At 41.4% G+C, this 14076-nt stretch overlaps 1 protein-coding gene across 1 annotated transcript in view; it reads left to right on the top strand.

The window, feature by feature from the left end:
- Positions 1 to 6695: 6695 nt before the first annotated feature.
- Positions 6696 to 14076, top strand: part of bicc2 (bicaudal C homolog 2) — a 75918-nt gene continuing 68537 nt past the window's right edge. The window contains exons 1-3 of the mRNA XM_034181594.1: positions 6696 to 7273; positions 8144 to 8190; positions 8512 to 8581. Coding sequence (XP_034037485.1) covers positions 7027 to 7273; positions 8144 to 8190; positions 8512 to 8581 — 364 coding nt within the window. The 5' untranslated portion in view covers positions 6696 to 7026. The remainder of the gene's footprint in view (positions 7274 to 8143; positions 8191 to 8511; positions 8582 to 14076) is intronic.

Below are 14076 nucleotides of genomic sequence, written 5' to 3'. Positions count from 1 at the left end.
AACCAAAACACTCGGCCTGGTGTCACCGACCGAACAATCCCCTTAAAAATTGGTCCACCCTGCATTCACTGCACATGTGTCATTTCGGAGCGTCAGCAGTGATTCACCGATTATCACATTGTTTCTGCTTCAAACTGCACTCCAGTCATCATCTATCTCAGTGACAGATATCTTGAAGCTTTCGTATAACAATCATTTCCACATAAATTCAGCATTATTTAACCATAAAAGACAAGGGAAGTGATCAGAGTGCCACAGCAGCACGTCTGAGTCTGACGTTCTGAGTCTGACTCTCTGCACGCAAAGTAGAGGTGGACGGATCGATCCTAATATCGATAATATCGATACCAACGCTGGTATTGATATTGAACGATCCTTGTGTAAAAAGATCGATACTCAAGGTTTTTTTCCTCTCCTGAACACACTGACTGCTGTGCATGCAGATTCATCAAAGTCTACTCTCTGTCTGTAAGAGCAGCGCTGCGCTGTGTCACACAACACGGAGCAGCACACCCTTGTATTGTGGTTTGTCAGCCCTCTACCTCAGGAGATTTTGTTTTAAGTTGTGTTGAGTGATACTTTTTTAAACAAAAATGTTGATTGTGATAATAAAGTATTTTGTTGTCACATACAATGTTTGGCGAAATTCTATCCTAGGTCTTTTGGATCCTTTGGATCTATGAAGTTTAAGTATGAAAAAGTATCGGTATCGGTATCAATATCGGCAATACTGAGCCTGTATTTACTTGGTATTGGATCAATACCAAAATTCTCGGTATCGCCCACCTCTAACGCAAAGCAATTGAAGGGAATAATGTGATTATTAACCTTCAGATGACAAAGTAAAACCTCTTAAATCATTCTAAAGTCAGTTTTAAGCAGAAACTAAGCCGTTTTAAGCAGAAACAAGGCGATAATCAGTGAATCGCTGCTGACGCTCTGAAATGACGCATGTGCAGTGAAGGCGCAGTGAAGGCACAGTGAAAGCTGGGGGGGGGATTTTTAGGGGGTGCCGTTTGGTTGGTGACACCAGCAATGAGATACTCAAATGACACTTGAATGCCGGTCAGTTTAATGGCCCAATGAAAAACAATGAAAACCAGGACATTGTCATTGCTTTCTTACAAAAACAACCCAGGACAGGGCATGAAAACAGGACATGTCCTGGGAAAACAGCATGTTTGATCACTCTAATGTTAAAGCCGTTGTTCAACAGTATATTCTGGAAGTTTCCAGTCTTCATCCATTAATATTGGTGCATAGCAAACTCCATCACAGAGAAGCTCTCTGTGTGCTACCCTTACCTAATTTAGCCTGCAAGGCAATGTGCTTTACTGGACTGTGCACAAGCAACTTGGACCCAGAGGCAAGAGTTGTAGGTAAACTAAGATAAGATAATAACTAAGATAAGATAAGATCAACTTTATCCCGAAGGAAATTAGTTTGCCAGGGTACCGAAACAGTAAACAAGAAACATTTTTTTTTAAGAATAAGTACAACAAATTTATGCAAAATGACTGGAAGATGTTTGCACAAGATGTTCGACAATATTGCACATAAATCTGAGTAACTGAATAACTCCTCAAAAAACACCCAAGCAAATTCCTTGTATGTGAAAACTTACTTGGCAATAAACATGAATCTGATTCTGGTCTTATGGTATAGTTGTGAGACTCGGCTCTTAACCAGACAAGTAAGACAATGACTGGATGTCTTACATCCTAGGTGTCTTTAGAGGATCGTTGGGTGCTGTTGGAATTATTTTGTATCAAATAAAATGAATGTTTTACTTTGGGAAACTCATCTTAGATGTACCACATGCATTGTGAAGGAATGTTAGATTTGACATTTTGGATATGTGCTGAATTTCTCTGGGTGTGATCCAATATGCAGGTGCTTCAGTATTGAGGACCACAGCAACTGGAAAAAGCCAAGGGGATGCCTATGTGTCACCTGGCTGGGGCTGATAGGTGAGAATGATCTGGTTGTCTGAATGACTGGTTGCCATCCTGGACCCAAGGCAGTTCCATAGTGTGGTGGATGCTGGTAGTTTTTGATATTGTAGTTTTTGGAGGTGTTATAGTGGACTTCATTAAGTGAAAACATTTTTTGTCCATATCATTATTTGTAAGTTAATTGTACTTTGGCAAACCAGTGCAAGGTTATTCTGAGAAACACATATACAATCTATCCATCCCCCCCACCAAAAAAAAAAAAAAAAAAAAAAAACTCCTCAGTGACTGTTTTAAATGATATGATAGGAGTGACTGTTATTAGAATAGTGGTTGCTTTATGCGGTGTCTGTACCGGTAAAAATACCAGCTTCTCTTGAACTTTAGAAATGAAAGGTAACTTTGAAATAGGCCTAAAATTAGAAAAAAGAGAAGCATCTAGGTTTGGTTTTGTAATTAGTGGATGCATCACTGCATATTTAAAATAAGTAGGCACAACACCTGAGGTAATAATGGTCATTTATGTAATAATTATAATGCTACTACATTACATGCTGTTACAATAGTGGTTTCTCAAAGCAGTTACTGTTGTAATAATGATCACTTATGTAGTTACTACAACAGTTCACGTTATTACAACAGTAGTTGCTCGATATGGTCACTAATGTAATAAAAAATGAATCAAACATAAGAAATTAGGGTGGATTGTCAAATGTGTATTTTTTATAATGGGCTACTTTTGAAGTGGTGAGACATGTGCCGCTGATAATCACTACATTAGTGACCTTTATTACAGTAGTGGTTGGTTGCTCAATGCAGCTGATATTGTAATAACGATCACTGGTGTTTAACATCAAATATGCTATGATACAAAATTCTGAATGTTAATAAATTGTGGATGTTTCTCTGAGAATGAGTTTGGTCCCAAGTTAAGAACTGGTAAGTATTTTTGCATTATAGTGAAATTCACTTTTACCATTAATGCAAAGTGCGTCATGACAGCCGCTAACTCAAGAGCACTAAATACCTCTTTCAATCTCCAGGTATCCACTCTGTTGATATCATCACAAGATGTCTAGCTAACAGCTAAACCTCTGTTGAAATGGGCTTACTCGGTTTATTAAAAAAAAAAAAAACAACAACAACAGTAGGGAATCAACAACTTTGCTAACATCACCAAACATCAACAGATGAGATACTAATATTGCTAATTGTCCAACAGCAAGAAAGTCTGCTCAATGTCTGTTTTTCTTTTTTTTTTTTTTGCAAAGCTCTCACCAACTAATAAAAGCCAGTGCAAAATTTAAACTTGTCTGGCCTCTTGTGATATATCATTTAACAAGTTGTTGTATGTAGTATGACTTGAATCATAGCCACAGTGGTTTATAATGTTGGCCTGTTCCAGGCAGATATACGGTGACCCCCCCAAAAAACAGAAATAAAATCTGTAATAAATCCTACAAAGGTCCAGCAAATACTTAAACTTCAGTCTGTGTATGATCATTCCCCAAAGTTTCAGTTATCTTGGTCACTTTCCATAAAAGTCATGTTCTTTCAAAATTATACTCCAAATGGTGTGATTTCTTGTAAAAAAAATAGGCCTCCTAGTGCAGCAGATACCTGAAACAATCCTTCAAATGGTGATGCAAGCACCAAATTCAGCACAAATACTCCTTAGACATTACTCTTTTGAAAAAACAAAGTTTTTTATGCCCCGCACGGTGCTTGCACCACAAGGCGGGGCATGTAGCATCCGGGTTGTCCGTCCGTCCGTCCGTCTGGCCGCAGTTCGTTCGCCGCAACGTAGCTCGGCACCTATTGCTTGCAGAAACTTCATATTTGGTGGGTACATGCCTTGGAGGAGTACTTCGCATGGGTTTCAAGGCCAGTGACCTTGACCTACTTTTCAAGGTCATCAGCAGTCACAACCGTCAAATCCTTTGCCACAATGTAGCTCGGCACCTATTGCTTACAGAAACGTCATATTTGGTGGGTACATGCCTTGGAGGAGTACTTCACAAGGGTTCAAAGGCCAATAACCTTGACCTACTTTTCAAGGTCACCATTGGTCACAACTGTCAAATCCTTTGCCATAACGTAGCTCGGCACCTTTTGCTCGTAGAAACGTCATACCTGGTGGGTACATGCCTTGGAGGAGTACTTTGCATGGGTTCGAAGGCCAGTGACCTTGACCTCCATTTTAAGGTGGTTGCAGTGGTTGCATTTGTTTTGAAGGCTGGCAACCATGACCAACTTTTTATGGTCACTATTTGTCACATCCTCTAAATAAATATGCCAATCTCCAATTTTTTCCATTGTATGTCCCAGTTTACATCAAACACATAAGGCTTCAACCAAATACCCACCCCATACAAGTACATATTACTGCACTTTGCATAGAAAATAATACTGCGTGCGGGGCATTTCGTGATGAATGTCTCCAGTTTCCAAAGCTAATAGGATTAATAAATTAAATAGTTTTGACTGTGTTGAGTGCTTGGTCTCCAAAATAAAGGTCCAACAATGTTGACATCCAGTGGATTCTATGATATGTGACATATGTTTTCCCATAAAATGATAACTAAGGATGACACATGGTGCAAACTATTACTTTTTGAAACCCTATTAACTCAATCAATAATTTGCACCACTTTTTACCAAAATTGTAGCAACTTTGTCCTGACCTTTGTCACCGTTCTTGCTGTTTTTACCCATAACTCCATACATTTAGCCATAGATAGTTGAAACTATACCTTTTGGAATCTTTAAGTTCAAGACAAATAATGTGGTACAGTTTTCTATATGATTGGAGCATTTTTAAATTTGACCCCTGTGTAATTCTTCAACTGACCCCTCCCTGGCCACCTATTGAAAATTCAAGTGGCTACTCTGTTTTTTCAAAAGAGTAATGTCTAAGGAGTATTTGCACTGAATTTGGTGGTTGTTGCACCATTTAAAGGATTCCACTGTAAATATTATGCTATCTGCTGCACTATCCAGGCAAAATGTCTCTTCCTTGGTTGACCAAGACATGTTGGGGAAGATGATTGGAACAGTATTCTTCCTCAATGTGGAAAGTTCCTGATTTCAAACTGCCCCCTACCCATTCGTAGTTTCACAGTTGTGAATCTCGCGCCATCTTGCGGCCCATGACTCACGTGAGAGGTCAGTTTCAGCAGAGTTCCGGTTTGGGGTACAATGTAAAAAACCCCTGAGAAGTATGGACAACAAGACCGCATTGGCTCACGGAAGAAGTTCTTCACAGGTGCTACACCTGTGAAGAACTTCACTTCCTCTAGATAAGCCTCTCAACTTGGGAAAACGTCATCATCAAAATCACTTGTGAACTCACTGGATCAACGGCATCCACATCCTCGCTAGCCATTGTTTACATGCACTGTGAGACGCTGGAGCTCTGCCGGCACTGCGATGCATTCTGGGAAGTGCACGGGGCCGCCAGGGGGATTATGGGTAATGTTAATGAAGTTGCCTCAGAAAGGGCATCCGGCGTAAAAACAAAACAAAACAATAAAACAAAAACATGCCAAATCAACACAGAGGTCTGTCTTGCGTGTGTTGTGGTATGTTGCATGTGATATGTGTGTGTGTGTGTGTGTGTATGCAGGTGGTATGAATACGCACTGATGCTCTTCACATACGAAGTTCCTAACAAAAAAATGAAGTTCTTTGAATTGAATGGATTGAGGTGTTGTATAAAGACCTCTAGCTGATCAACACACTTTCTATTTGTTAATATTTGATTTAACTGACAAGTGATATAATTTTTAATTGCATCCATCCTCCAATTTGCCAGAAATGAAATGGCTGTACAAGGGATCATTTAGCTGTGTCATATAAAATGAGGCTCGCACTGTAGGGATTTGTTTACACTATGTAATTAAAGTGCATAAATTTGAAAAAAAGGTACAAAGCCAGAATATATATTTCTAGTCATAATACAATAGAAATGTGTGAAATGCTAAGAATCATTGCTATCTATCTATCTATCTATCTATCTATCTATCTATCTATCTATCTATCTATCTATCTATCTATCTATCTATCTATCTATCTATCTATCTATCTATCTATCTATCTATCTATCTATCTATCTATCTATCTATCTATCTATCTATCTAGTCTGCACACCTCCACATGCACTCTTTTAGGAATGGATGCTGTACAGAAAGAAAATATGCAGTTGTGAAGTGAAATTAAACTCAAAATAGTTCAGTCCTTGACCAGTTGCCATGGTGACACCCTTATCAAGTCTTCGCCTTCCTATCCTCCGAGGGCAAAGAGTGTAGCCTGCAGTACTTTACATTTTTAGCAAGGTCTGTGCACCTGCCAAATCATATCTGTCGATTTGCCTGGAGCAAAATGTGAAACATGGAAGCCAGAGCTGAGTTGAGCTCAGAGTCCCACTGTTAATGAATGTGCACTTTATTTTTTACTTACATGTGTCACTGAAGTTTTCAATAAGAAAAACATCAATGAAAATCTGCTTCATACATTTAACGCCCCCCCCCCCCCCCCCCCCCCCCCACACACACACACACACACCAAATCTAGAATCCCAGCTCCAGGCTGTGGCAGGGTGGACATGGCCGGGTGTGTTGGTGGAGCCGTTTGTTTGCTTAGCTGTGCGTCTTTGTGTGAACGTGTGTGCCTGTACTCTGTTAGCCTGGTGTGCCTTCCCTTGTCATAGGCCTTATATCCACATAATCTGTGGATGTTGAACTGAGCATTACAGAGGATTTGCTCCTATCAGAGTAGTTTGAACTTCATTTGGTCTATCTAGAGCTCCCTTTGATGGAAAACATGTTGCCTGTGTTGCACTAAAAAAAAAAAGTAATTTCCTTATAAATCCTTGTCAGTGAGGTGCAATGAAAGAATGGAGAGAACAAGAATGTAAGATATGGGTGCTAAATTAAATGAAAGGGGGTGGGGATTTGAAGAAAAGGCAAAGGGGGGGTGCTTCTCATCCTGCTCTCCTTTTTTCTCCCTCTTCTCGTCTCCTTGGTCACACACGCACACATTCTAAAAAACACACTGACGAGGGCTGAGTGGTGCTATGGCCACAGTCACAGAGGGCAGCTCTCCAGTCCCAGGCACAAATGCACCCCAGAGGCTTGACTTGGAACTTAGTTCAGAACCTGGCTCGGCTGAAACACCTGAGCTCAGGAAGACCCTGTATGACAGACAGGAAAAAGAGGGTGAGGAAGAGGAGGATGGAAAAGGGTCAGGCCTGAGCTCAGACCCGGAGTGGCTCGAGGAGAGGTTCCGTATCGACAGGAAGAAACTGGAGAACATGCTGTACGGTGAGTGTCCTGATATGACTCTGTGTTTCTTTGAAACATTTTTCGTTTTAAGCTGCGTCCTCTGAAAGATGACAATGACCTCCCCATTGATCCACCTGACCCCGGACTGTCTGCCGGCGCTTCCAGCTGGCTGCAGTCTGTCAGCGTCGGTGTAAACTGCCATCGACTAAACTCCTGCTGATGTATCACTACGATTTATGAGCCACATTGGCTTATGCATTCACACATCTTTTTGTGCTATTATCATTCCCGTCTGGGGAAGCAGAGGTAGCTGCCACGGTTAGTTATCGCTGCTTGGCACGTTTATGACAAATGCCTCCCCCGCTGTGCCGCTGAGGAAACTCCTTCTGACAGAGCGCCGCAGCGGCAGAGAGGAAGAGCTGATGTTTGTCTGTTGAAAGAAAAAGAGATCGTTTTCAAAGCTATTATTTCCTGTTTTTTAGGGGGTGGGGTAGGGGTGCTCCTTTGCATCAGAAAATGCCATCAGCGTGATTAGCTATCTCCAAGCTAATTTGTGGTTGTCCGCCCACCTTCTCGCTCCACCCCGTACTGTTCTCTTCCCATTCCTCAGCTCCAGTCAGTGTAACCCAGAGTGATGACTAGGAGGTGGGGGGTGTTCCAGGGGCTCCCCACCCCCCTGCCTTCCCGTACCCTGTAAATGTCACCGTGGCCCGATGGCCTTTTAAAAAACATTTATGTTCCCAGCAACCCCTTGTTCCACTCTCTTTACAAATTTTAGCCCTCTAAACATTTAAATATTGACTTTGAACACAAGCTGATGGAACATTGTGTGCGGCTGAATGTGAGGAATCGCGCTGCTGGAAAACAGGGTTGTTTTTCTGTTTTATCACACTTTTATATGTCTTGCAGCTCCAAAGCAAGGAGGTGCTGTGACGGGCGAGGAGTTTTTCGAGAGAGTAAGTAGTCCTCTGCTCAGGTGAATATTTTATTAAGAAGAGAAGATGACAAAACAAAAAAAGGTCCCTCTTTATTACCAACCTGTTAGAACATCCCTCCTTCCTCTTTAACGTTTCTTCCACACTCTGTATCCGCTGATTGCTGGTTTCACCGAGGTGATAATTGCAGTCTTTGAAAGGCAAACGAGCCTTTGTCTTCAGAAATCTGCTCTGTTTATGGATGTGTTTGTGCTCAGATTGGGATTTGTGCTTCCTCTTTGGGCGATGACAGCCTTCCTGAGAGTCGTCACAGCTTTGTCTCTTTTGTTTGTGCCTCCACAGGTGATGAGAGAAACTGACACTTTGGTGAAATGGCCATCAAAGCTGAAGATTGGAGCCAAATCAAAGAAAGGTAACAAACTCTTATTCTTTCCGCAGCCGGTCGAAGGTGCACTCAGCGTTTCCGTCTCATGGGTACTGTGCATAGAAGCAGGTGCCATGTGTCTTATGACTAAACTGCAGAAGCACCTGGGGTCTTGGATGGCAGCCACCAAGACAGACAGCTGATCCATCCATACTGCTTGGAAATAGCCATCCATCCGCTGCAGCCAGGTGATATGTGGGCGTCACCTTGGCCTTTTCCAGTTGCTGGGGTCCTCAACACTGAGGAAACAGCATGCTGGAAGATGCCCAGAGTCCAAAAGATCACAGCTGTTGTTCCTTTACAATGTAAAACCTTTCTTCAAGCTGAGTCTCCCTAAATAATCTTTTATTTGACAGTCATTCTAGCGGTACCCAAGGATCTTCCAAAGAGAAAGTACCAAAGGCCAGTATCAAAGTACTCTGCCATTAAATCCCACCATTGCCATAAGTCATGGTGAGCACCCAAGTCACACAATCATACAGTAAGCCAGGACACACAGGAAGAACCATGACAAACACTTGGACCTTCCTTCTTCTTGCCAAATGCTGCTGTCCAGAGCTGTCTTTAGTACAGAGGCCAAGAACGTAGAGGGTCTCTACAAGTTCAACACTTTCACTACATACAAATACACTTCTGATGACTGAGTTCCAGAAGTCATTGTGGGCCTGGATTTGAGTCTTGGTTCCATGACAGTCACAAACCCACACACTGATTCCTCAATTTCACTTCTCAAGTACTGCAATCAAGGAAATCATTGACTCTCCAAAGATCACATCATCTGCAATCTGAATAGGGCACTGCAGTCTTGTTTGAACCCTGCGTGATATCGCGGGATTTGACCACTTATGGGGACCTCCGCTGCCGTTGTGCAATATATACACAGCATAACTTCACATGGATAAATGGTTTATTGTTTTGTTTTCGGCTGTAATCACCGAAGCAGTAGCAAAAAATATATATTTTTTTCAGTTCCCAGTGGAGAAGGGAAGAGGAGGCAGATGAGAGACATTGTGTTGTTAAGTGTTAGCCTACATAGCTAACCAGAGTAGCTCCGTTCTCTCACCTGCAAAACTGCCTTGACATATTTGTGCTCCGGGTCATAAACAAACCGCAACACATGTCCACTTTCCACCGCATCATCACTTTTTCTTTGCATTTTCACTTTGTTTGTGTGTAATTTGCCCCAAAACACAAAGAAAATGCCATGGTTTTTTACACCATATGCACCATATTTTACCCCTTTAGTGCCCACCCTCAAACGAGACTGCGGTGCCCAATATGTACATGTCCATTAGCATCCAAGCTGTGCAATTTGAAGTAATGAATTGAAAATACACTGAATGGAAGCATGTGTATTTTGGGAAGAAAAAAGTCACATACATTGTAAAAAAAAGTTTTTACATTCGTATTTGTGTTATGACTATTGGAATTACGGTCCTCGCAAGAGTCTCACTGGAGTGACAGTTATCCCAAGAGGACGAAACCCAGCAGTTGCATCCCCTCACTCAATGGAAACACCTTTTTGAAAATGTGTTCTGTTGACATTTTTAAAAAATTTAAAAAAAAATTTCTAACTTTTCTGCAAAGCTATAATGGAAACCCAGTTAACGTCAGTAAACCTTTTTTTTTTTTTTTTTTTTTTTGCCAACAAAGGCAGCTAAAGCAGCTTTTACATCCCTTGCTATATAAGATACTGAATGGCACCTTTGCTTCTCATGGACCTTGTGCAGCCTCGTGTATTGTTTCATGTCTTGTGTTCAACAGATGCAAGCCTGCTTTCTGTTCCACGAGTTAGACAGATGTCTGCAGGCTGCAGGGCCTTTTGATAGCACGCTCCTGTTCTGTGGAATAATCTGCCTGCAGAGATTCAACATTGACATTCTGCAGAGTCTTCATCTCTTACTTATAACTGAATTTAACAGCCTTATGTTATTACATAATGGCTCTAAAATAGGAGACAAACACAAACTGTATCCTCAAGTAAACCCAGCTGAGGATGTACTACTTTCCACATAACTCAGGGAGTTCAGACTCCCACAGCATCTTCCCAGGACATGTTCTACTGCTGCTACTGGCTGCCACACAGGAAACAAACAACCTTCAACAAACTGTCAGGACAGGAGAAATATCAGATCTGTTTGCAAGCTCGCAGTGTGATGTGGAACATGATGTGGATTTTCTTCAAGACATGATGTGAAATTTCAGCTGCAGTTTGCCAGAGGGCACATGGTTAACCTGGAGTCTAGATGTGATGTGTTATCACTTTAACTCCACCATGAAGCTGTACAAATGGAGATGCAACAGACAAAAGTTGTACTATGTAGAATTTCTCCAGTCACAGCAGCAGAAGACTTTAACTTCTTCAGAGATGTTATGGCTGTCTTGATGGCTTCCCTCGTAAGTGTCCTTCTTGCACAGTGAACTGCCTACTCCAGAAAGATTTACCATGCAGTACCATACAGATTGTGTTTCTTAATTATTGACAGAAAGGAAGCTCAAGACATATTCAATGACTTGGAAATGTTCATGTATTCATCTATCGACTTGTCTACAGAAAACTGACTGTCAAAGTGACAGTTTAGTTGGGTTAAAGGTATGCATACTTATGCATGTCGCTGTTTTGGATTTGATGTTTTTATTTAATTTATGTCATGTTGCTGAAATTAGATTTCACTGAGTTTAATGGGAGCCACACTGGTGGCTTAGTGGTTTGCACTGCTGCCTCACAGCAAGAAGGTCATGAGATTGATTCCCACTTGTGGCCTTTCTGTGTGGAGTTTGCATGTTCTCTCTGTGTTTGCGTGGGTTCCCTCCAGGTGCTCCGGCTTCCTCCCACATCCAAAGATATGCAGGTTAGGGGAATTGGAAACTTTAAAGAAATGTCCACAGGTGTAGGTCTGAATGTGTTTGTTTGTCTATATGTGGCCTCATGACGGACTGACGTACTGTCCAGGGTTTACCCTGCCTCCCGAACGATGACTACTGGGATAGGCTCCAGCCCCCGTGACCCTTAATTGGAATAAGCAGTTGTAGATGAGAGAGTGAGAGTGAGTTTAATGGCCAATTACCCAAGGGCATCAAATATGGCCATCGGGTATTGTGAAGACTTTGCATCTGTCTGTCTGTCTGTCTGTCTGTTCTCAACATACAGTCCTATTCTCAAGGTCGGTCATTTGGGCATTTAACCTTGAGGGGCGGGTTTTGTTGGTGAAAACATCGCTGAGGTCAATACAAATACATGTAATTTGGTCACTTTTCAAATGGGTTAGACTTGTCAATAAAGTCAGTTTAATGTACAATGGTTCATTTCAGGTCATCTTGGTGTGTAAATCTCATCATTCCAGGCAGTGGTGGCACCAGCCCCCCCCACTAATGAGCCAAGCCCCCCTCCCCAATAATTCTGCCAATAATGTGAATAGTGACTGACATATTTGTGGATCTCAACTACAGTTTTGCGCTGAGAATGTCTCAATATTGCATAACTGAGCAAAGTGATGAATGTGTGCGTTCGGTGATCCACCAATGCTGAATCACCCTTCACAAACAGAATTTTCAGTTTTGCAAATAAACATTTATTTGTAAAAACCCACACAGCAGTTACAAATCAGAAATTTGTGTTTGTGGATCACAAAGCACATGTACAAATCTAAGGATATTTGTAAATCACCCTCTGTGCATTTGCAAGTATTAATGAGACAAATTTAACTCCATACTCCAAAAATTTAGGTTTCCTAAATATTTATTACGGCCACTATTAAAACTTCACTTATCTTTATAATTTTATTACTGGTAAATTTTAGAATTGATTTAGATGAGATATACTTATTATTATTAGTGAAGGTTACAAATGATCTTCTTATGGCCTCGGACAGTGGACTCATCTCTGTGCTTGTTCTGTTAGACCTCAGTGCTGCTTTTGATACTGTTGACCATAAAATTTTATTACAGAGATTAGAGCATGCCATAGGTATTAAAGGCACTGCGCTGCAGTGGTTTGAATCATATTTGTCTAATAGATTACAATTTGTTCATGTACATGGGGAATCTTCTTCACAGACTAGGGTTAATTATGGAGTTCCACAAGGTTCTGTGCTAGGACCAATTTTATTCACTTTATACATGCTTCCCTTGGGTAGTATTATTAGACGGTATTGCTTAAATTTTCATTGTTACGCAGATGATACCCAGCTTTATCTATCCATGAAGCCAGAGGACACACACCAATTAGCTAAACTGCAGGATTGTCTTACAGACATAAAGACATGGATGACCTCTAATTTCCTGCTTTTAAACTCAGATAAAACTGAAGTTATTGTACTTGGCCCCACAAATCTTAGAAACATGGTGTCTAACCAGATCCTTACTCTGGATGGCATTGCCCTGGCCTCTAGTAATACTGTGAGAAATCTTGGAGTCATTTTTGATCAGGATATGTCATTCAAAGCGCATATTAAACAAATATGTAGGACTGCTTTTTTGCATTTACGCAATATCTCTAAAATCAGAAAGGTCTTGTCTCAGAGGGATGCTGAAAAACTAATTCATGCATTTATTTCCTCTAGGCTGGACTATTGTAATTCATTATTATCAGGTTGTCCTAAAAGTTCCCTAAAAAGCCTTCAGTTAATTCAAAATGCTGCAGCTAGAGTACTGACGGGGACTAGAAGGAGAGAGCATATCTCACCCATATTGGCCTCTCTTCATTGGCTTCCTGTTAATTCTAGAATAGAATTTAAAATTCTTCTTCTTACTTATAAGGTTTTGAATAATCAGGTCCCATCTTATCTTAGGGACCTCGTAGTACCATATCACCCCAATAGCGCGCTTCGCTCTCAGACTGCAGGCTTACTTGTAGTTCCTAGGGTTTGTAAGAGTAGAATGGGAGGCAGAGCCTTCAGCTTTCAGGCTCCTCTCCTGTGGAACCAGCTCCCAATTCAGATCAGGGAGACAGACACCCTCTCTACTTTTAAGATTAGGCTTAAAACTTTCCTTTTTGCTAAAGCTTATAGTTAGGGCTGGATCAGGTGACCCTGAACCATCCCTTAGTTATGCTGCTATAGACGTAGACTGCTGGGGGGTTCCCATGATGCACTGTTTCTTTCTCTTTTTGCTCTGTATGCACCACTCTGCATTTAATCATTAGTGATCGATCTCTGCTCCCCTCTACAGCATGTCTTTTTCCTGGTTCTCTCCCTCAGCCCCAACCAGTCCCAGCAGAAGACTGCCCCTCCCTGAGCCTGGTTCTGCTGGAGGTTTCTTCCTGTTAAAAGGGAGTTTTTTCCTTCCCACTGTAGCCAAGTGCTTGCTCACAGGGGGTCGTTTGACCGTTGGGGTTTTACATAATTATTGTATGGCCTTGCCTTACAATATAAAGCGCCTTGGGGCAACTGTTTGTTGTGATTTGGCGCTATATAAAAAAAAATTGATTGATTGATTGATTGATCTCACAGGAATATATCACAATTATCTGGGAACTACTTTTG

The sequence above is a fragment of the Thalassophryne amazonica genome, chromosome 11 (genome assembly GCF_902500255.1).
Source record: "Thalassophryne amazonica chromosome 11, fThaAma1.1, whole genome shotgun sequence".
In the NCBI taxonomy this organism is placed as follows: Eukaryota; Metazoa; Chordata; class Actinopteri; order Batrachoidiformes; family Batrachoididae; genus Thalassophryne; species Thalassophryne amazonica.
This window is presented reverse-complemented; position numbering and strand designations above follow the sequence as displayed.